This window comes from Dicentrarchus labrax, unplaced genomic scaffold, assembly GCF_905237075.1.
Source record: "Dicentrarchus labrax unplaced genomic scaffold, dlabrax2021, whole genome shotgun sequence".
Lineage (NCBI taxonomy): Eukaryota > Metazoa > Chordata > Actinopteri > Moronidae > Dicentrarchus > Dicentrarchus labrax.
Genome location: NW_026136704.1, coordinates 4,422,561 through 4,446,538, shown reverse-complemented (window position 1 = coordinate 4,446,538; position 23,978 = coordinate 4,422,561). Strand labels below are relative to the sequence as shown.

The following is a 23,978-nucleotide window of genomic DNA, read 5'->3' as shown; positions in this document are numbered from 1 at the left end:
GACCCGGCTTTCATGCCTACCCGTGTTAATAATCAGTGCTCATAATGAACAGAATCCATAGGTCTGCTGGGTTAAGGTCCTCAACAACCTTGCTCCAAGCAACAACAGCCGAGGAGCAGCATGAGGAGACGCTGTGGTTTCTGTTGTTAGAGGTGTGCTACGCTACTGCCCCCCTGTGGACGCACACAGACAGCCTGCAGTCGATTCAAATGTGCAAAAAGTTTCATTTCTGAAACAGGCCTATTTCACAAGGTACATTCACCTCATTCTAATGGGTCTCATTCAGCAGTACACTCATACAGTTTTTTTTGTCCTGATCAAATCCAGTTTACTTTTTCTTCTTGTCTTTCCTGATTGGAGAGGCTGTTCAGCTGTCAGCTCAGAGACACAAGTCTTTAATCTAACATAACTGCTAGTAATGCTTATAGCTGTGTTTGTTATGTAATTATCAGGTTAGCTTGTTTTGTAATACACTAACATTTCCTCCCACTCTTTTAGTGAAATCATTTTCCAGGACATTTTCTAGTTTTTTTCTTTCTTGACAGTTCAGAACAGCACTTTCCCCATTTGATCATTTGAATCAATGTCCAGGTGTTTCCATGACTGGAAAACTAGTCTTAAAACTAACAGATTTTCCAGGATGCGTGGCAGATTTGTAGCCATGTTGTGAGCAAATAAACAAACAAATTTTAGGGCTGCAACTAGCTAATTATTAACTAATTATTTGTATTATTGATTAATCTGCCTATTACTTTCTCAATTAATCGACTAGTAGAAATTTTCAAATGGTGAAAAATAGTTCGCAAAGCCCAAGACGATGCTCTCAAATGTCTTTTTCTCTTTGTCTACGACCCAAAGATGTTCAGTTTACTGTCATAAAGGACTAAAGACTGCAGAAAATATTTAAGTTTAAGAAGCTAAACATTTTTTTTCTTTTAAAAAAAAATAGTAGTTAAAAAAGTAGTTGGTAATTCATTTAATAGTTGCCAACTAATCAATTAATCAACTAAACGTTGTAGCTCTGCACTTTTTATTGCTCATATGTGCCATTCTTTGTCCTCCTTGGTGATATTTTTCTTTCATTTCTTTTCTAGTAGTTGTCTTTAACCTTCGATACATCTTTGCATCCAGGATATTTTAAGTTCCTGTGTCAGCGTGTATGAACGGCATCTGATTCTGATCCATCTTTCTATAACTGTATATACAAAGTACAGTCCAACCACGTTACATTCAAAACTCACAATGAATGTCAGTGGAATTAAACAGCAAGTATAACAATATGATAACTAATAAGACACTCTGCAGTGAAGGCAACTTCATCATCATGCAAATGAGGCATTATCTAATGCTATTTTTTTGCAAAATCTAAAGTGTCGTAAAATAAAACTGTGTGTATTTTGGGTGTTTTTTCTCCACTAGCCTGTGAAATTTTGGGCTATTTTGCTTCCATATCTTCTTTCAATTAAGCAGTGTCTTAAGCCTTGAGGAAAAAATAAAAACAATGAAAAAATACTGTACTGTAATATAATAAGTACAATAATAATAATAATAATAATAGTAATACTGTAATCATATGAATGAATGAATACCAGAGTTCATCAAAGGAAAACATGTTGTTTTCATTTTTATTTTCAAAACAGAAAAAATGGAAGAAGGGTAATCTTGTCATTTTCCGTTGTTATTTAAAAGAAATAAATAAAACACAGGTCGTTTTTTTCCGCTTTGTTTTTTTCAAAACAAACGGAGAACTACCCATTTTCCATTTTTTGCTCCTCTATTTAAAGCGGCTCCTTTCCTAATGCGGGTTTACTCATTTTAAAACAAAAAAGTTAGCAACAAAGCACACTAACCTAATGGCTTTCAAAGCTAAACTGACCAACTATATATTGTAGCCTGTCGAATACCATGCTCGTAGGTTCAGCAGTGAACGCAGTGTTACACAGAACCATGCCTGTGTCAAATACCAACATGTAGCTAGTTTGAAGTCACCACCGTACTTGCCGTGAACCTGCACATTGCCTCACTTGCATTTAAGTTAGCACTGTTAGCTGCTAATTATCAATGACTGCAAACAACCGTATGATATTTAAATGCATGATATGATACACAGCAAGTTAAAAAGGAATCTTACCTTCAACCCCGCAGCTCCACAATTCCGAGAACCAGCACTGACACGTGCACGTTGCAGTGCAGGGCTAATATTCCTGTTTATTTTACGCTATTTTTAATTGCAGTTGTTACTGTTAACAAACAGGTGTAGGTGGAATACCCATTATGATATATTTATCTTGCTGACTGATATAGTTAAGTAGATTTAAACAATTTAAATGAGTTGTATTTACCACCCTCTAAAATTCTTTTTACAGTGTAGTTAGGAAGTCAGTTCTGGTCCAGTATCAACTTGTACAGTGTGATGTAGAAACCTGAAGCCACCAGTGCACATCCACTGAGAATGGACTTTACAGTGAAGGAGGAGACATCTTGTGTCCAGCAGGAAAACTTTAGAAATGAACAACATTTGTATATTCAGAGATTCTGGAGGTTTTAAAGAGGTAGAAGGAAGAGATTACTTTTTAAGGATTTTAATGTGGAAATTAATGGAAATTACACTATAAACAAATACATTTTAAAAAGAAAGTAAACATAAAATGTGGTTTAACCACAAGCGCAAAGTAACATCCCTTGTGTTAAACTGCCATTTGATAAAGCACAAGTATCAGATTATGCAGATAGTAAAAATAGTAAAACATTGCGCTGTATACTACATGCCATACTCACCCCGTTCACACACTGATGGCAGTGGCTGCCGTGCAAGGTGCAAACTGCTCACCAGAACGGAAAGTAATCATTCATACACATTCACACACTGATGTACAGCATCAGGAGCAATTTAGGGTTCAGTGTCTTGCTCAAGGACACTTCAACATGCAGCGAGAGGAGCCAGGGATCGAACCACCAACCTTCTGATTAGAGGACGACCTGCTCTACCTCTAAGCCACAGATGCCCCTATCAGCCCTTAAAGAAATAGAGACCAACAATGAGACATGTAGAGGTCTCTGATAAGGCATAGAGCATTCATACAGTCCCTGGAGCTTCTGGATTAGAACTCAGTCTCTCATGATACGCTGGTTAACCTCTCACTCACTTCCCAGAGCTTCTTTGCCAGGGCATCATCTCGTCCCTTGGCTCCCACTTGTTGCAGTGTGCAGTTAGAGAAGTAGCGTCCGCTGAGAGGCTCGATGCCCTGCTGCAGGGCACAGTGCAGGGTGGTCTGGGACCCCGCCTCAAGGTCCAGGAAGAAGAGCTTGGACAAGGGTATCATGAGGAGCTGCAGCCACAGGCTCATACTGCGACACAGTTCTGTGTAGATGACTCCTGGAAGAAGAAATGAACGCACAATGACACAACAATACTGGTCTGACACAATATGAGCTAGTGGCAGCCATACCGGGGATGTAAAACACAGTAACATTCCAGCAGCTGGGGTGCCAAAAAAACTACAATAAAATAACAGAAAATAACTTTTCTATGATTAAAATACAGTTAGTTTTTAGCTTTAATTCTACAAAAAAAATTGTTGAGCTATAAATAAAGGCAAACACTGCTAAAATACAAATAATCAGGCTTACATTTACAGAGGACTGCTGTTATTATTTGATTTTTCTTATTTACACTGTTATGCAGATGATACCCAGTTATACCTGTTGATCAAGCCCGATGAAATTAATCAGTTATCTAAATTACAAACATGTCTTAAGGACATAAAAACCAGGATGAGCTGCAATTTTCTGATGTTAAACTCAGAAAAAGACACCTGAGTAATATTATTATTGATATTACAAAAATGAGACATCCTATCACAGACAGATGCAGAAAAACTAATCCATGCATTTGTTACTTCAAGGCTGGATTACTGCAACTCTTTATTATCAGGTTGCCCCAATAAGTCCATTAAAACGCTCCAATTAATTCAGAACGCTGCAGCACAAGTACTGACAGGAACTAGAAAAAGAGATCACATCTCTCCTGTACTAGCTTCTCTGCATTGGCTCCCTGTAAAATGTAGAATAGAATTTAAAATCCTCCTCCTCACCTACAAAGCTCTTCATGGTCAGGCCCCTTCATATCTTAAAGAGCTCATAGTACCCTATTACCCCACTAGAACACTACGTTCTCTGAATGCTGGGCTACTTGTGGTTCCTATAGTCTCTAAAAGTAGAACAGGAGCCAGAGCCTTCAGTTACCAAGCTCCTCTCCTGTGGAACCAGCTTCCAGTTGTAGTTCGGGAGGCAGACACCCTCACCACATTCAAGAGTAGGCTTAAGACATTCCTCTTTGATAAAGCTTATAGTTAGGGCTGGATCAGGTGAGTCCTGAACCATCCCTTAGTTATGCTGCTATAGGCCTAGACTATCGGGGGATTTCCCATGATGCACTGAGCTCCTCTCTTCCTCTCTCTTTCTGCACTCATTCATGTTCCATTAATGCATGTTACTAACTTCACTTCTTCCCCAGAGTTCTTGTGCTTTCTCGTCTCGCAGGTTCTCATGGATCCTGGTGGAGCCTCCTGGTTTTTTTTTTGTTGTTGCTACTGTTGTTGCTGTGCACCTTTGTCTCTGTCCTGTTGTTACCTCTCTCTCTCTCTCTCTCAACAGGCAAACGCTTTTAACAGGCAGTTTTTCCTTGCCCTTGTCTCCAAGGTCTTGCTCATGGTGGTACTGTTGGGTCTCTGTAAATGTTATAGAGAGTTCGGTCTAGACCTGCTCTATTTGAAAAGTGTCCTGAGATAACTTCTGTTATGAATTGGCGCTATACAAATAAAATTGAATTGAACTGAATTGAATTTTAATCAGAATTTTAGTTTTTTCTCATAATTTTTCATTAGACATGTAAATTCCCAGGGTACTTTTGTAATTTTATTAATATATATATATAAGTGTAAACTTTACTCCAAACCTGAACTCAGAGAATTTGGAAATGTTTTCTTAAAAAAAAAAAAACTGAAAATCATTTATTAAAATAACTGGCAATTGATTTAATAGGTAACAACTAATCAATTAATTGTTGCAGCTCCACCTATGACCAGAAAATGCTGAAAGCTAACTGTAACACTATCAGTGGTTACACATTAGGCCTGTATCTCAGCATTTTGTTCACTTCTTTTAAAAAACTAATACAATTGTTTTTCAGTTTTTATTAAATTATACATTTTTTGATTTTAAACTATTTTTTAGGAGCTGAAGATAATACAGACAGAACTGTATAACGATATCCTTAAAACACGAGGAAGACTTCTCTGATCAATATTCACAGGAAGTAATCGGCTCAAAATTCATCCAAATCTCTGCTTTTACACAAATTCTATAAAATATGTCACTTAGTCAGGGCTGACAGTTTATGCAGTGATAGGAAAGGGGTCCTTTGAGGAAGAATGCTGGGAACCACTGGGTTGTATTAGGTTTTTTTTAAGACCTGTTGAAGCCACTGTGCTTACGCCATCAGACAGATGTTTTAGTCAAAATGTAGAAAGAATGAAGAAATGGCAAATATTACTTTTGCAATATGCACTTGCATACTACTACTGCTAGAGCCCGAGCATTATATCACAAATATAACAGTCTCTGCAAATCTGTTTTTCAATATGCATCAATATGAAAACTTATTTCAAACATATAATGCAGAAAATAATGCCTGGGGTGTCATCACACAGTTTGTCCAGCAGAGTGCGCTCAGACTCCTCTGCTTACAATACTGATGTTTACTGTTACTGTCTTGTTGTTACTATTTTTATTTATTCTTTATTTAAATGGCAAACTATTGACTGGTACTGAACATACAGTGCTTATGTTTATATTTATTTATTCTTTATTTTCTCGGTGTTCATATATGCTTCTAACACATCAACTTTGAGGACAAAATGTTCACTTGCTGCCTGATATATCCCACCCACTGACAGGAGCCATGATAACCAGATAATCAGTGTATTTCCTGTCAGTGCTCATGATGTTATGGCTGATCGGTGTATGTGTAATGTATTTGACATGTTAAAGAATATTTTACTGAAGGAATACAACAAGAATACAAGAAGTTTCCTTAAAACAACAATCTCTAGACTCAAACAAACATAATCCCTCTCAATCATTACTTATGGCCCACTAGAAGTGTGTGGCAGTGTCTGCAACCCTACACCTTTTAACATCTCTCTGCTAAGTCTCATTGTTTTATTCCTGTACTCTTTTCTTGGAAGCAGTTGTCATTTTTTTGTTATCTGTTTTTTTTTCTCTTTTCTTTATCCCAAATTCTTTGTGTGATTATTTACAGACTATTACTTCTAATCTTAATTTGGATGAAAATGTGAATATCCAGCAACTATATGTCTGCGCACAGTCTGACTTTCTGAAATAGGCAGTAGAATCAAATAAATGTTATAAAAAAACTAGTAAATGGCGAAATTGATGAGAGATACAAGGGGGCGAGCATCCCTCGTGCTTCAACTACAGTTTAAAAATCCACAATCATCACTTTAACAGAAACTAACAATGTTCCCTAATCCAAGTCTGAAAATGACTCAAGAAAAAACAACTTTCAGAAGCAGGAGCGAGTGAAACTGAAAAGGCTTTCCAGCTTGGTTGCGACTTTCCAAATAGCTGCCAGAGGAAATGTTACCTCACACGAGACTCCTATATGAAGTGTGCTGAGGGCACTGACCTGGGTGGAGGCTGTAGCAGGTGACACTGGTGCCCTCCAGCCTGTTGGCCAGCTCCCTGGTGAAGAGCACATTACACAGCTTGCTGTTACAGTAGGCTCGGAAGTTGTGCCAGGCAGACTGACCAGACACCAAATCCTTTTTGGAAGCCAGTAAGGGGAAGTCGATGGTGCCACAGCGGTGCAGAAGCGCGGCCACGTTGACCACTCGACTGGGACCGCACTGCTGCAGTCGCTCCAGGAGCAGGTTGGTGAGCAGGAAGTGACCCAGGTGGTTTACCCCGAACGCCAAGCCGAAACCGTCCTCAGTACGTCCTGGACCCATTACACCTGAAGTACAAGTGGTTCACTTGGTTAGGGTACTTCCATTTTACTGTAGTGGTACAGTACTTAAACTGTACTGTAAAATCAACAAATAATGTTCCATGGAAAGGGATACTGCACTGTGTTCACATCCCCACCTGCGTTGTTGATGAGGATATCCAGTCTGGGTTCAGTCTTCAGGAAGTTTTCAGCAAAGCTGCGAACAGACTTGAAACTGGCCAGATCCAGCTGCATGAACACCACCTGATTGTTCCCACTCTCCTGAAGGACATTAATGCTGGGTGAGTGGGCTGTGACACCAGAACTGAACTATACCGATGAGAAAGAAATTGCAGATTTTTCTGCATTTGAAAATACATGTGAGAATATTGAAAACACTGTTTCCTGCAGTCTGGATGACAGTGTGGACGCTGTCACCTGAAGGCTCAGGTCATTTGCACATCCTGATAATCACAGCAACTTCATCACATCACATTATCTCAGCTGTGCAGAGGCCATAGGCAGGTTTAATAGACCCTTCCTAAGCCCCACCCCTTTTGGTCTGTGCTCCAATAACAGTTGAGACACCTCAGTGAACTTCCTCCTTTCCTGTACTTAGATATGCTATGTGCTAGGCTAATCTATGTTGAAAAGACAACCAGATAAAAGTGACATATACATATATATAACCCTGAGCAGGAATAATACCACAGCCAAATACCAGTGCCGTAGATGCACACAGGTGCAGTTAGGCTGTGGGTGTGCTAATCAGAAGTGGAGGAAGTATTCAGGTCCATTAAGTAAAAGTGCCAACCCCACTGTGGTATAGTAATAATAATACTCCACAACAAAGTTCTGCAATCTGAACCTTACTAAGGTAAAAGTAGCATTAAGCAAAATGTACTTAAAGTTGTCATTGTGCAGTAAAATGTAATTAATTAATGTTATAAAGAGTTCGGTCTAGACCTGCTCTATTTGAGAAGTGCCCTGAGATAACTTCTGTTATGAATTGGCGCTATACAAATAAAATTGAATTGAATTGAATTGAATTAAAATGGTCCCTGTCAGTGCTATTATATATGATATATTGGATTCATATTGCTTCTGCATTAGTGTGGATGTTGCATTTTACTGCTGGAGGTTTTTTTTTTATGCGTCCTACATTTTGGCCGTCCCAATAAGTTTTATCAAAGGTCAAAGTGGCCTTGCACTAAAAATGAACTCAGCCTCATGCAGCAGCAGCACTGCTGCAAGATGCGGGCAGGAGAGAGAGAGAAAGGGAGAAAGGGAGCAGCGAGCAGACAGCTCCTTTATCAGCAGGTGAAACTGCTTGTTCTTGACACCTTGGACCCAATTACTTTTTCTACTTTCAAAGGGAGAGAACCATGAAGTCATCCTGATTGCGCGATAACTCCATCTTGTATTGTGAATTTCACAATGAATAGAAGAATAAAACTGATTCTGTGCAAGGATCCTATGAGTACTGATTTTAAATCGGATGATGGCTTAAAAAAACATTTAGAAACGTTTAGGGCTTGATGTGCAAAGGCCTTTGGGAAGAGTCTCTTTGGGTTAATAATGCTTGTTTTTGATTAAACTGTTTTAGAGATCTGTTGATTGAACTGCATGATCATTTTGGAGGCTGCAGTCTGTGGTGCTGTTGAACTGTATTGGGTTTTAATGAGTGTTTTCTTCTATTATTATGACCACCCCATTTATATCAATGAAGGTAGCCTCTCTAGCTCTCATTGTACTCACTCTGCGGATGTCAAAAGCAGCAGCCTCGGCTTTCTCCTTGTTGCGGCAGGCCAGGATCACCCTGGCTCCTCTCTTTGCCAGATCCAGAGCTGTGGTCTTGCCAATGCCAGTGTTGCTTCCTGTGCAGGAATAAAAGTCATCAAAAGGAGCGGTGATGATCTCAATGATACCAAACTGTCAATCGAGCTCCGGTCAATGTAATGTTGCCTGCAAATACAAAGGTTGTTAAACTAAAGATTGGAGTAATAATACAAACAAATCAAACAGCATGTCTTTTCAAAACACAGTCCATTTTAAAAACAGGGGTCTCTAAACTCAAACTGGCTTGGGGCCACTGCTAGTATTGTCATCTCATAGGAGGGCCACTTCAATATTCAAGTACGACAAGAAAGCTCAATATTGTGAGAATGTTTCCATTATGCAGCCAAACAACAAATGAAGGCCTGAAACCCGTTCTCCTCTTATCAACACTTTGGACGCATTTGCAGGCACCTTTGACTTTTTTCCGTATTTTATATTCTTTTGAATACATTTTTTTAAATAGAATCGAATTTTAAAAAAGACCGAAGGTAGGACGGAGGGCTGGAAATGCCCCTCTGGCACGCAGTTTGAGAACCTTGTATTAAAAGCACATTATTTTAGTGGCCACTTGTCCGGGGCAAGTAAAATGTGAGTCACTAGCAAGTCACTTGCCCAATCAGGCGAGACGTAAATAAGAATGAAACACATCGTTTTTCCGGAGCTGATGATAGAAGTAGCTCAGGAGTGAGGGAGCCACCTCACTTCCTTCTCGCCAAAATGTCTTAATGTCTTTCTCGGTCCTGATTGGTTGTTTTTGTTCAGGCCCGGGGGATTCTTTCAAACGCCATTAGGAGGGTTAGAACAAGCCAGAGGAACCTGATTTTTTCACAAATGATCTGTCTCATGTGCTACTGTCACAACACAACAACATTTCAGTAATATTGACAAAAAAGTTCGATTTCTAAAAGTTACATACTGCAGCTTTAATTGGGTCTTTAGCACATACTGTCAATGCTTTAGAAGGGTGAAACTGCAGTGCTCTATGGGTAAGGGGGAAGTACTACTTTGTTGGTGTAGCAGTGACTGAGTTCGGCTTTGCCTCATAACATCCGGGGAAGTGTTTGAGAAAGCAGAGCCGCTCCTGCTGTTCACATGAAGAAGCTCCGCTGGCTAACAGGTGCGGCTCGTTACCTGTAACAATGGCCGTCCTCCCCTTCAGCTTCACTGAGCTCGAGCAGCTCGCTCCTCTGATCACACAGTAGTACACTATGACATAACAGGAAACCACCCCAGCTATAAGGCAAAGCAACGCCGACATCACCGCACTGAACGACAACGGCGGTCTGTCAACGTACCCGAAGTTAACGGATTATTCCGGTTAAGACTTTCAAAATAAATTCTTTGTGGACGAACAACATCTGTGTTACTGTTTGTAGAGCATGGAGGTACCGAGATTATGTTAAACTATATGCCAACACAGGTCGTTTTTAACAAAGGTGGCAAAATCCTATAATTCAAAATGATATTTTAATTTCACTAGTAGCATAAATGATTTACTTTGAAGAACAATCCAACTCACACACTTTAAACAACATCCGGTTAGGCTTCCGGGGTTTGCGTTAGTTTCATTATACAGTCAGTAGACAATAGAGCAATGGTGCGGAGTGCAAAGGATGCTGAAATAAATATTTTACGTGCAGGTATCTTTAAGTATATGGGGTAGGTGGATATGGGTAGAAACTGTTCCTGTGGCTCTCAGTGCTCTGTAGCGCCTCCCAGAGGGGAGGAGTTGGAACAGGTTGTGTCCAGGGTCAGATGGATCTGCAGTGATGTTTCCTGCCCGTTTCCTGACTCTGGACAGGTAAAGGTCCTGAATGGAGGACAGGTTGGCCCCAATGATCCTCTCTGCAGTCCTGACTGTCCCGACAGTGGAGGATGAACAGAGAACAGACTGAATGATTGCAGTATAGAACTGGATCAGTTATTCCTTAGGCAGGTTATCATACACTAAAACAAAGATACAGGAACATGTGGAGAGTAGACATTAAATACAACATTCGAAATATGGGGAATTTATGAAAATGAAAACATATAGATACATAAAAATAGACTGAAAACTGTAAATCTCAATCTTCAGACATAGATAAGAAGCAAAATAAAACCATGAGGAGCAAGATTTTTTTTTGAAGATCAAAACAACCAGAAGTGTAAAAAGTCCCTAACAAAGAAAAACGTGTTATTAACCACACTGCCAAATTTGAATAAGTAAATCGTGAATGGTTTCAATTCCATTCAATTTTATTTGTATAGCGCCAATTCATAACAGAAGTTATCTCAGGACACTTTTCAAATAGAGCAGGTCGATACCGTACTCTTTATAACATTATTTACAGAGACCCAACAGTACCACCATGAGCAAGCACTTGGCGACAGCGGCAAGGAAAAACTGCCTGTTAAAGGGACATTGTGTAGGAATTTCTCCCATCTAGCGGTGAAATTGTATTTTGCATTCAAACGAATAGTGCTCTCTAGTGATGGCAGTGCGACACTGAAGCTTCGATATGTGCTTCAAACCCTGAACTACAATTACATTGAACCACTGCTTCAAAGCTTGCTTTGGTGCTGAAAAAATCACGTGACATAGGCCACTTCATTGCCTGAATGAATCACCTGACTGGTTTGCGGTCCAATCAGGCGATTCACTGGCACTGCCTCGTCTGGATTCTGACAGGTGACAGGTTGAGACAGTTTTGAATTTGAACTGCAAATGTGAAGAAATTGTGAGCAAGAAAAGAAACCGGCTCAACCCAAAAACTGTTGAATAAATGATGCACCATAATAAAAACCTTTGAGCGTTCCCCATCCCTCCCGCCATAGTTACACAAGCACAGTAAGTAAATAGAACATGATATAGATAAGAATTTTCAAAGCAAAGATACTTTAAATCCAAGGGTGATCAAAGAAAAGATGCTTCAACGAAAATGCGTTGTGGATTAGCAAGACAGGTAAGCCAGTGCTTTATGTCCCTCTCTGCGATTATAGTTTTTCAAAATGGCGGAACGACATGGAAGCCTCCATGGTCCAATGTATATACAGATAAGAAATTCTTCGCTTACGAGGATAAGTCAGATCATTGGCAGAGGTAATTTTACACCAATGAGGACACATTTATGAACGTAGACATTGATTTTAGCTAATAAAATACTTAAAACACTACACAATGTCCCTTTAAGAGGCAGAAACCTCGGACAGACTTATTGGGGCAGCCTGACAATAAGGAGTTGCAGTAATCCAGCCTAAAAGTAACAGATGCAACGATTAGTTTTTCTGCATCCGTCTGTGACAGGATGTGTCTAATTTTTGTAATGTTCCGTAAATTAAAAAAATCAGTCCGAGAGGTCTGCTTTATGTGGGAGTTAAATGACAAATCCTGATCAAAGATAACTCCAAGATTCCTGACAGTGGTGCTGGAGGCCAAGTTAATGCCATCTAGAGTAACTATATCTTTAGACAGTGAGTCTCGGAGGTGTTTGGGGCCAAGTAAAAGAACTTGAGTTTAGCATTAGAAAATTGCAGCTCATCCAGGTTTTTATGTCCGTAAGACAGGCTTGTAATTTAGATAACTGATTTATTTCATCGGGCTTGATAGATAGATATAACTGAGTGTCATCTGCGTAACAGTGAAAGTTAATGGCGTGATTCCTGATAATGTTGCCCAAGGGAAACATATATAAAGTGAATAGAATTGGTCCAAGCACAGAACCTTGTGGAACTCCATGATTAACTTTAGTGTTTATGGCGGATTCATCGTTAACATGTACAATCTGAGAACTATCTGATAAATATGACTTAAACCAGCTTAGTGCGGTTGCTTTAATGCCAATTTGATGCTCAAGTCTCTGTAAAAGAATATCATGGTCAATGGTGTCAAATGCAGCACTAAGATCTAATAATACAAGTACAGAGACAAGTCCATTGTCAGAAGCAATCAGAAGGTCATTATTAACTTTAACCAGAGCTGTCTCTGTGCTGTGATGAACTCTAAATCCTGACTGAAAATCCTCAAATAAACTATTGTTATGTAAAAAGTCACACAACTCTTTGGCGACTACTTTCTCCAGAATCTTAGAGAGGAAGGGGAGGTTAGAAATCGGTCTATAGTTGGCTAAAACCCCTGGGTCAAGAGTGGGCTTTTTAAGAAGGGGTTTAATTACAGCTACTTTAAAGGACTGTGGTACATATCCTGATAATAAAGAAAGATTGATCATATTCAGTCAAGAAGTGCCAACTAGGGGTAAGACTTCCTTGGGCAGCCTAGTTGGGATGGGGTCTAAGACAGGTTGATGGCTTCGATGTAGAAATGACTGAAGTTAGTTGATGCAGCCCAATAGCAGAAAAACAGTCTTAAGTGTATATCTTATCTGATTCCTGTATTTTGAGAGACAACGATACCTGTTGAGGGCATTTGGTGATTAATTCTGTCCCTAATAGCAATCATTTTATCATAAAAGAAGCTCATAAAGTCATTGGTACTTATGTTTATGGGGATATGTGGCTCAATAGAGCTGTGACTCTCTGTCAGCCTGGCTACAGTGCTGAAGAGGAACCTAGGGTTGTTCTTATTTTCTTTTATTAGTGCTGAATAATAGGCTGCTCTGGTATTATGGAGGGCCTTTCTATATATTTTAGGACTATCTTGCCAAATTGAGTGATATTCTAATAGTTTGGGCCACATATTCCAGTGTCCAAAGTAAAGGTGCCAAAGGCTGAGCACACTACAGCATCTGAAAGAGGTTATGTGAGCAGAGGACATACGCATTCCTCTGGCTCCTCCTAGTGCTAATAAAGGCAGAGGTAAAGAGGAACTTGTTTGAGCTGTAAACTAAATTATATAATACTTTAGTTTCATTAATACAATTGAAACAGAAGGTAAAAGGGAGCCAGTGTTAAAATAATTGTTTTGATTTGTAGAAGTAGAAGTCATGTTAAATATAAAGCAATGTTCCCAATAGGGCTTTATGAAAAATGAATACAGTATATGGCTGCTGTGCTATGCTGGCACAGCTATTTTAATCCTGTATAATATGATATATATAAAAGGTGCTATGATATAAAACATTTAAGGATTTTGGTGTAGATGAGACAGGATCATTAAATAAACTCGTTGTTTCTGGCCAGTACAAGAAAGGTAATATTGATGTCTACAGAGAGCTTATTTTTAAGTTTTTGCCTTCCTTTAAAGGACATGTTTTAATGAATCATGTATTAATTAATTCATTACACAAGCCCAGTGTATTTAGAGGATGACATCTGTACAGTATTCCAGAAGCTCTTAGAACCTACTGACAGTTATGCAATAACAATATTACACAACGTAGGACCAACGTGCTTCACCAACACTGCACTGATGGAAGCTGCAAAGTCTGGTGACACAACCATCAAGTTCAACTGGTCTGTTATCTGATGAGGTGAGGAGTGGAGTGACCGTGAAAGGAGGGGCCGTATCTGAACCACAATCCATTCCTGCTTGAAGACTTCATGTAGATTATGCACACTAACGATAGCTACAGCAGCAGTGTTTCTCCATAAAATATGATCCAGTTTCACCCAAATCACTGATAAGGTTGTGTTTTTGTAGAGAAATCAGTGAGGCCCAGCACCCAGACACATAAAGGAAAGCCATGTTACAGCATAACTAATGAATCTGAGCTCTGTGTCGTCAAAAGCTGAAGATCGATTGATGGGGGGATGCCATGATATTATTGGTGGAAACTGGTAGATGCACACTTGCTCACATTTTAGGCAGTATATATGGTTTGTGTTTGTATGTTTGGCTTTGAAAAAGCTGAATAAAATATTTACAGAAAAAGAAAAGTGCTGTGTCTCAACACTGATTGCGGGTTCAAGTTAATTTGTTTGTCCCTTAGTGAGCGATGATGACAGTACTGTCTGGTGTCAGTGCCTGCAAATAAGCGTGCCTAAATCCGTGTCTGTTTTTAATTTCATTAGCTGAAGTATTTTGTAAGCTCTTTTTAAAAATAGAAGTAAAAATGGGACCTTTGTTTTCATACTGCTGTCTACTTACCTCCAGGGAGACATGCTGTTACATCATTATCATGTGCTACCATGAGTCTGACTAAGGCAGCCATCAGGGATACATTTCAGATAAAGGACAGAGGAACTTGTCCAAACTGGGGACATGTCTTTGGTCCTGTCTTGTTCCTCTGAAAAGGCTGGTTTCTGGGTCAGAGGTTAAGGTTAGGTTTGGGCAAGTAGTGGTTATGGTTATGGTTAAGGTAAGTGTCTAGGAAATGAATCTGTGAATATGAAGTCTTTGTATTGTCCCCAAAAGTTGCATAAAATAACATGTGAATGATGTCAGTGGTCATCAGTGTCCTGATGTTGTTGAACTAGTAACCTGCTCAGTGCCCCAAATCATTTTCATTATTTAATACCCCTCATGATTTATTTATTATCATTTATTTATTGCCAACTCCCACAGTCAATACACTGTCCTCTGTTATGTCCAAGTTCCCTTCCCTCCCATTCTGTTATACCCAGAAACACTAAACACAGCCAGCACTACTATTCTGCAATAATCCAGGACCTGCCTTAATTTATATCCTGCTTTAGTGGTGCAGAGTCCAACACAGTGAACCTGAGGCCCTGGAGCAGGTTCCTGCTAATCCAGCTTTGAATACAATGCTTATCTATCAGCTGAAACATTCAGGACCAATGTGAGACACATCCATGGTTTTGAACAGAAAACAGAAGAGAGCCCAGAACAGGTTGCTCTATAATTCGTATTATACTGTATATAGCTCGAATGGTCCTATTATTTGGCGTCTTATGATGACTGATTTCCAGCTCAAGCTGTACCTCTATCATCATGGAACATACGTAAAATAAGGCTCATACTGATATATGTGTAAGTGATTATTATCAGATACTGTATGCTGACATAATCATGCCCAAATGATTACGGTGATATTTGACAAACTATTTTCTCCATTTAGCCTTTCTTATGTATTTGGTTTTAGCTCACTTGTGAATGCATTAAATAATACTGGTGAAAAACCTGCCATCACCTTTTTCCAGCACACCCCACCCACTGTAAAACCAGCGAAACCAGAAAATCTTCATGTCAAAGAACCAGTGTAAGGTATGTTAATGTAGGAACCAGTCAGTGCCTGTAAAGAAATTCTCATGCACTAATAGTAACTTATTTATACTGGGTATTAATATTATTAATAAATTATTATATTCATACAATATATACAATAATCCATTTAAACAGTGCAGTAGAAACTACTCCAAGATAGTGTAGTCAGCCTGGCTCTTTTTAATATTAGAACAGGAATGGTGTGGCAGTGAAGGGCTTGCCAAACTCAAATGCGTCAGGTGCCTTTACATCAGAGACTTTATTCATTTTGTGTTCCAGCCAGATATGACTGAGGTCCTCCACTACTTGACTTTTAAATGTTCCTTCTGTGTCCTATAAAAGTACTGGTGGGAGTGCATTCTGTTTGTATGCCCCTAAACTGTGGAACTCATTGCCTCTGGATATTAGAACGGCGAGCTCTGTTTTTAAAAAGGAAATTAAAAAGGAATAATAAAAGGGGGAAACAAATCTTATTTGGGAGTAATGTTTGTTTTTAATCCTTGTTTTTTATTTATTTTATTGTTATTTTTATGCTGTGACATTTTATTGTATTTATTGCACAACTTTATCTGTAGATGTTTATATTGTCTTTGTGTTTTAATTTGCTATGTGAAGCACTTTGGGCTGCATGTTTGTATGACAGGTGCTATATAAATAAAGTTGAGTTTAAAGATATCTTCAATAGACCCTTTTCATAGAAGACATTTTGAGTTCTTAAAGGAAGAAAAGCACTGGTAGAATTTACATCAATAATGGCTGCATTCCATTTAGGTGAGGCAGTTCCAGGGCTCTGGTACACCTGTGCTTTTCCTGCTTTGACTAGTCAGAATTAGAGATGCAGATTGCACTTTTCTTGAATGATTCTGATTTGATTTATCAGAACTACACTGCCCGTCCCAAAAAAAAGTCACCACCTAGATTTAACTAAACAAATTGGTAAGAGCCTTCCATTAGATAAATACTGCAGTAATAAATATGTTTCAGCTGGCAACAAGTTATTTAACCCTAGCTGATGCAGTGAGTAGCTTCTCATTTCTTAAACAACGTCGGAAGACATTTCCTGTGGTCGTGGAAAGGATGTCAATCAGTTTCAGAAGGGTCAAATTATTGGCCTGCATCAAGCAAAGAAAACAACTAAGGAGATTGCTGAATCCAGATTTACCCTGTTCCAGAGTGACGGGCGCATCAGGGTAAGAAGAGAGGTGGATGAAGTGATGCACCCATCATGCCTAGTGCCTACCATACAAGCCTGTGGGGGCAGTGTTATGATCTGGGGTTGCTGCAGTTGGTCAGGTCTAGGTTCAGCAACGTTATGTCCCCAAAGAACGAGGTCAGCTGACTACCTGAATATACTGAATGACCAGGTCTTTCCATCTATGGAGTTTTTTCTCCCTGATGGCACGGGCATATTCCAAGATGACAATGGCAGGATTCATCGGGCTCACATTGTGAATGAGTGGTCCAGGGAGCATGAGGCATCCTTTTCACACATGGATTGGCCACCACAGAGTCCAGACTTCAGCCCCATTGAGAATCTTTGGGTAATGTTGGAGAAGACTGCACAGTGGCGCAACTCTCCCATCATCAATACAAGATCTTGTGACATTGTAGAAGCTTATCGAAATGATGCCCTAGCGAATGCGTGCCGTACTCAAAGCTAAAGGCGGTCCAACGATATTAGTTTTTTTTGGACGGGCAGTGTATGTACCATTTTGTATATTTGTGTTTTTAGAGTTTACTCTCAAACCACTTTAATGTGCTCACCATGCTTTTACCTTTTACACACACACACCTACACCTGTCTGCACTCACATCAGCTTGCCTCTTTCTGTCCTCTCCCAGCATGGGTCTGCACCGTTGACTTTCAGTATCAGCTGTGTGTTTTATACAGTGTGTGGCGGTGGCAATAGTCGGTTAATGTCGGTGCCACTTTGCACATGCACGTGTGGAAATTTGACCAGCACGGTCATGGCCAATCAAGCTGAAAACCGGTCGATTCCGTTGACCGGCTGATTGACTGGTGCATGTCTAGTCAGAATATCTGCCGTGAGGGTCTATTGTCAAGCAAATTCGAAGCAACCTTTTGAAATGTTGCAAAAAAGAAGAAATAAATTGAAATAAAGAAAAAGAGGTGCATTTCCACCAATTGGTTTGGAGTAAATAAACAACACTACAACGCAGTTTTTTCTGTAATGGCTGTAATAGTAGGCGTAAATGTGGCGAACAGGAAAACAAGTTGTTTGCTGACCGCCAACAAACCTAATAAAAGAGACATGGAATGGAAAGTTTTTGTAATATGCTGTAATAATAATAATGTATTAATTATATCATGTCAGCATGTTTCATGTGAGTTAAATGCTTGTGAAGTGCATTTTTCAATCGAGCAAAACCCACCTCAATCGAGTGTAAAAACTTTATTGCACAATTTAGGAATTTATGTTAAATTTTGCCATTTCTATCAACCCTTTCAAATGCGACACTTCAAAATCCATATGAAAAAATCTGTATGTTGATGGAAACATGGCTGTCGACAACCCAATATGAGGAGTTAGATGGAAAACTTTCTATGCGAGACCACACAGTCTCTCACTGAGCTCCCACAGCTTCTTTGCTGCGGCGTCGTCCTTGGCTTTGGCATAGACCTCTCTCACAGTGCAGTTGGAGAAGTAGCGCCCGCTGAGAGGTTCGATCCCCTCCTGGAGGGCGCAGTGCAGGGTGGTCTGGGCTCCCTGGACTGTGTTTTTGAAGAAAAAAACAGTCACAGGCTTCAGGAGCATTAGCATCACTGAGCTAGCGTTCCTCGCCAGCTCAGAGTTGATAGCTCCTGCAAAAACAGAAAATAAAGAGGTTTTAGTTGACAGATCTTTAGCTGCTTCTGAAAAAAAACAACAACACATTGATAGCTATGCACTGCACCATATTTAAAAAAATTTGTTGCATGATTAAATAATTGCATCCCCATTCAAGATAGCAGAGGGCTAAACGGGAAGTTAGCAGAAGTCTCTAGTGCGCTTCCTCTGTGGGCTCCACAATGCAGGAGTCAGGCACCTTCAGGGCCCACTGAGCAGCTTTCATAGGGATGAATAGAGCCCCACCGCCAACACTGTAGCCATCCATTCAATATTTGTCAAGATAATTGAGTCTGGACCAAAGTGGTGGTGGGATTGCTGTCCCTGTCCTCACCAGTTGTCCTCAGTTTGCATTGAAATGCTTTTAATTCCCTCACACACCCTTGTTGTACCCCATTTTAAGGAACCAGTGTACTCTAATTTAAGTTTTAAGACCTTACTAGCAATATGTTTGTGTGAGACAAATACTGGGGGACACACACTGACCTGGATGGAGGCTGTAGCAGGTGACCTTAGTTCCCTGCAGTCTGTTGGCCAGCTCATGGGTGAAGAGGACATTGCACAGCTTGCTATGGGAGTAGACCTGGAGAACCTCCATGAACGAGGTGCCCAGCCCCAGAGCTTTGTGTGTGTTCAGGCAGTCGAAATCGATTTTTCCAAAGTTATGTGCCATGGATGACACGTTCACCACCCTGCTCGGTTCGCACTCCTTCAGCCGGTCCAGCAACAGGTTGGTTAGCAGGAAGTGACCGATGTGGTTGACGCCAAACATCATCCCCAGTCCATCCTCTGTCCGACCCTGCAGGTATACGCCTGTGACAAAAACATGGAGAAGCCTTAATCCTGTTTGCAGACAACATCAAAACAAGCATGGCTTAACACCATCTAACATGTGTGGGAGAGCTTAATGGTTCCTTGACACTCAGAGTCACAAAATAAGGCATCATAATCTTAATTCCAGAACTTGCATATCTATACAGTCATCATCTACAGTATATGTATGCATTATGTATTTGCTGCACTGACTGTGACCCATTTCTATCCAGCAGTTTCATGAAGGAAAATAGTTCCTCATTATTTCTGGAAAGAGACATTGCTGTTGAGTTTTTCAAATGTATTTGGCGTTTTGTGCACCACAAGTGCCATCTGGATCCATTATATTGGAGAGAAGGCAGACCACTAACAATGATATCTCCAAAAACATTTTGGGGTGAATTGTCACTTTAACATTTCATATTTTCATATCTTTATAACTGGATACTACTGAGTCGAACCGTGTCTCACACAAAGCTGAAACATCTACAACTGCTTCTGCACTAAACTTTGAAGTTGTTTCAATACAATTTTAACTGAGCAGTGGCAACAGGCAACATCTAAACAAGGGTTGCTTGATACTTAAATTATGCAACATTAAGCTGCAATGACACATTCTAACCTGCGTTGTTGATGAGGATGTCCAGTCTGGGTTCAGATTTCAGGAAGTTTTCAGCAAAGCTGCGGACCGACTTGAGACTCCCCAGATCTAACTGCATGAACACCACCTGATTACTGCCACTCTCCTGCGGGACACATTGAGCAGTGTTTCCACTGAATGAGGAGGTCAACATGAAGTAAAGAAGCACTGGGAAAGTTTGGGAAACATGTTTGTTACTAATGTCACATATGTCTGGCAAAAGTGTTTTTAGGGTGGACCAGTATACAGAGTGATCTACTTCTCCAGCCTGAGCCTGACAGGGGTACATTTATGCTAACAAATAACCTTTTGACATCCTCATTGTGACATTTTAAAGCCCCCTCCCAGTCAAAAATCAGTTTTTAAGTGTCCAAGTCCTGGGGGCCAGTCCTGGGGGCCAGTGCATGTACTGCAGCCTAGACAGTAAGAGCCAAAGACATGAAATTCTCAGAGGTATAAACCTGTGCACATGTCCACCAGCAGGTGGCGCTATAATAAGCAGAATGCCTCCAGGTAGGAGGAGATTACTTTTTGTTGCACGACATTACACAGACTCTAAGGACAGAGAACCTTATCTTGCTTTGGAATGGCAGAAATGACAGCATGACAGATTTCTGCTCACCCTCTTGACTTCCTCAAGGGCAGCCTCTCCTCTCTGCGTACTGCGACAGGCCAGAATCACTCTGGCTCCTCTTTTAGCCAGATCTATGGCTGTAGTCTTCCCAATGCCAGTGTTGCTGCCTGGAGGTCAGAGACAAGTCAAGTAAGAACTGTCTATGGTCATGTTTCTTCAAGCTCAAAACAATTATTACATTTGGTCAGTTTATTAATTGCTGATCTACAAAAAGTTGTATGTGCTATTATTTATTCTCAATTTGATTATTGAACACACTTTCCTCGGGTATCAGCCGGGCTCCCTGATACTGCCATGTTGCATCATTGCACCTGACCAATCACCTTGCTGTGATGTCATAGCTAGTCCAGAATAATACACTGCTGCATTAAAAAATACTCTCTTTTACGAAATCTAGTTTATCTAGATATAAGCTAAAATACTCCTCACTCCTGTTGCTTCTAATTAGCACTAACCTTATCTAGCTTAGCTCCTTAACATTACAGAGAACGGCTAACTTTAGCTTCTAACCAGATACACCTGAGTGTGCATTGCAAACAGTCAGCTAACAGTTCACATCCATGTTCACCTTCTACTGAGAGCTGTGGGGATCAAGTGGAGCTCTCCATAGAACGACAAAATATATTTTCTCATAGTGTCTTTAATCAAATTATAGAATCTTTTTTATTTCTGAGGTGGGTTATTAACTCTTTAAAACAATGTATATTTCCTTTTGTGAAGTGAAACTGACGCGTTAATACCAAGATTGATCGATTTTTATCTCACTGATTTGAATCTTCACATATATTTGTATCGCAGTTTAACCGTCCTGTGATATCTCTTTACATTCTTAATGGTTGTGGGTTGAATCAGATTATGAAAAGAATTACCGTAAATATAACTGGGCCGTGACAGATGAAGAGTGACAGGAAAGACTGAGATAGAGTGAGGAGGTGACACACAGCAAAGGGACTGATCCCTGTGCATGGGGCGCCAGGTCTACCAGGTGAGCTTCTAACCCCATGGATGTTGATTTTGCCTTAAATGAGCTAAAATCTCGTTTTAAACAAAATAAGACTTTGGCTTAAAGAACTCGGCTTAAATAATGTAAGATAGTTCCCAGGACTAACTTGTTTGTCATATATTTTAAATCCTGAAAGAGCCTTGTTCCTGTATGTTTTATTTTATGTGCTCCCTCGACCACTGCAGACGGAGCCCTGCTGGTTGCTCCGAGGTCAGGGTGTGTGACACAGGGTGATGGCTTTTGCTGTTAGAGCCCACCCTGGAAGTCCCTAATTCTCTATAGCATCTTTTCAATCTATTTTTAAAACTTTTTGGGGGGAAAACTTTTGGAAATATTTGATATATCTTTTTATTTTTACTGTTTTCATTTTTTTCTTTTACCTCCTATGTGCTCATGTTCCTTATTTTCATTTTATCCACCTTGTCCATTCTGAATATAGTATTAGATAAGTTATTTTATTAAAAGAAAGATCTAAACAGATACTGGATTTGGACCTGCATCAAGTGAAAGTGAACTGTCCTAGCTGCTAGCAAGCTGGACGCCCTCCACAGCCACACATCAGTCCGGATATACTGTATACAGCTCTGAATCCAATGAACAATCAGTGCAGTCATTTAAACAGCAGGGAAGGAATGCATTATTAGTACAATATTTGAGGATTTCTTTTAAAAGGAGATGATGAAAAAAAGAATCTTTGACAAATTCTCTTGATATGTAAATAAAAAACCAACCATCATATCAGCTTTTCCTTCATATAAGGGTCTGATTGTTTTGAAACTGACCTGATTACTTTGCTCTGGCCCGAACTACTACTGCACTGTATTTTTGTACTTCCTAATCCTGTTTCCTTACAGTCTTGTTTTCATGCAGTTCCAGTTGCAGAGATAAGCCAGAGTGCTCTGAGCTGCTTCTAAATGCACAATATGTTGAATGTAGTGCACACGTCCAATCACTACAGAGGAAAAGGTCAGTGGACGTGACTTCTGTCATGACACAGCACTCTACATAGCAGAGCCTTTACTCACCGGTCACAATCACAGTCTTCCCATGCAGCTTTGCTTTGCTCGTGCACCGTGCTCCCTTCACCACAACATGATGGTAAATGTAAGCAACTCCTACAACAACACCCACGACCAGCAGAAGGGTAGACATTGCTCAAGCCTCGGCTGCTCGCACTCCCAGACTGGCTGCACTGACAAAGTCAGAGCAAAGATTGTGTGTTCAGACTCCCACATTAAATAAACACACCCATTTCCTGCCTGGGCATGACAGTGTGCACTCCGTCATAAGGTTACAGCTTTGTGTTAAATCAAATCTTCCCCCTCCTCCCCCTCTCTTCCCCTCCCCCTCCTGTCCTCCTCCTCTTCCTCTTCCCCTCCCCCTCCTCTCCTCCTCCTCCATCCAACAGGAAAGCAGCACCACCTGCAGTTGCAGACCTGCACTTCTTCACATAAAATTTTAAAATGGCTGGAAATGAATAAAGCTTAAAGCTATAAAGTGTAACAATACTGCATTAAATGGTCAATAAACTCTAGCTCTATGTTCTATATGTAGTTGAGTTGTGTACTTTCATTATCCCAAATGTTGTTCAAACTCAGAAATCTCATTTCATTTCGGTGAAACCTCTTCACTGTAGTGTCTGCACCTCCACAGACCAACTCCATTTAAAGATCTGGAACTTTAATACTAACATGCTAATAGACAATCACATGAATAAAACTTAAATGTTAGCGGAGAACCTACACAAAACCAAATTATATTAAAAACTGAAATAAGATTTTCTAGATTACCCATTTCAAGACAAAAACAAGAAAACACTTTGTATATCGTGTATGTAATTATAATAATAACAATGATCTTTAAGTATAGAGCACTTTTAAAAGCAACATTTCAAAGTGCTTCACAAAGAATAAGACCAGTTATAAAATCATCAATGTAAAACAAGAAAAACATCTAGGAAGTAGAAGATTCTTCCAAAATTTTAATTTGCGTAAAATTAGGATAGGCTGTCTGATAAAAATATATTTGAAGAAGGGAAAGAGATCACTCACTCAGCTGACCCGTTTGCCTCGGGCAGATTGTCCCCTTT

General features: G+C 39.9%; 2 protein-coding genes across 4 annotated transcripts; both read right to left on the bottom strand.

Annotated features, from left to right (window-relative positions):
• Positions 1-2,566: 2,566 nt before the first annotated feature.
• Positions 2,567-10,149, bottom strand: LOC127362365 (dehydrogenase/reductase SDR family member 13). 3 transcript variants are annotated; one of them, XM_051398024.1, is made up of 6 exons: positions 9,980-10,149; positions 8,768-8,886; positions 7,168-7,339; positions 6,710-7,036; positions 3,147-3,376; positions 2,567-3,016 (listed from the first exon to the last, which is right to left on the bottom strand). In XM_051398024.1, the coding sequence occupies exons 1-6, from the start codon at positions 10,104-10,106 to the stop codon at positions 3,011-3,013; spliced, it is 981 nt and encodes a 326-aa protein (XP_051253984.1). In that variant the 5' UTR covers positions 10,107-10,149; the 3' UTR covers positions 2,567-3,010. The 3 variants fall into 3 exon arrangements, with proteins under 3 accessions (XP_051253984.1, XP_051253983.1, XP_051253985.1); XM_051398023.1 differs by having other exon boundaries at positions 2,567-3,376; XM_051398025.1 differs by having other exon boundaries at positions 2,567-3,376; positions 7,168-7,291.
• Positions 10,150-18,349: 8,200 nt separating this feature from the next.
• LOC127362367 (dehydrogenase/reductase SDR family member 13) lies at positions 18,350-23,171 on the bottom strand. The gene is made up of 5 exons (XM_051398029.1): positions 22,915-23,171; positions 20,875-20,993; positions 20,235-20,358; positions 19,286-19,612; positions 18,350-18,774 (listed from the first exon to the last, which is right to left on the bottom strand). The coding sequence occupies exons 1-5, from the start codon at positions 23,039-23,041 to the stop codon at positions 18,515-18,517; spliced, it is 957 nt and encodes a 318-aa protein (XP_051253989.1). The 5' UTR covers positions 23,042-23,171; the 3' UTR covers positions 18,350-18,514.
• Between the last annotated feature and the right edge of the window lie 807 nt (positions 23,172-23,978).

What these genes read in the sequence shown, in the direction of transcription:
- LOC127362367 (XM_051398029.1), bottom strand. Translation starts at nt 23,041, where the DNA reads ATGTCTACCCTTCTGCTGGTCGTGGGTGTTGTTGTAGGAGTTGCTTAC. An exon ending in CATCCTCATCAACAACGCAG is followed by an intron (nt 19,613 to 20,234) that starts GTTAGAATGTGT and finishes TTTTTGTCACAG; the next exon opens with GCGTATACCTGCAGGGTCGG. An exon ending in CTGCTACAGCCTCCATCCAG is followed by an intron (nt 18,775 to 19,285) that starts GTCAGTGTGTGT and finishes CTGTTTTTGCAG; the next exon opens with GAGCTATCAACTCTGAGCTG.
- LOC127362365 (XM_051398023.1), bottom strand. Translation starts at nt 10,106, where the DNA reads ATGTCGGCGTTGCTTTGCCTTATAGCTGGGGTGGTTTCCTGTTATGTC. An exon ending in CTGCTTTTGACATCCGCAGA is followed by an intron (nt 7,340 to 8,767) that starts GTGAGTACAATG and finishes TCATCGGTATAG; the next exon opens with TTCAGTTCTGGTGTCACAGC. An exon ending in TATCCTCATCAACAACGCAG is followed by an intron (nt 7,037 to 7,167) that starts GTGGGGATGTGA and finishes CTTGTACTTCAG; the next exon opens with GTGTAATGGGTCCAGGACGT.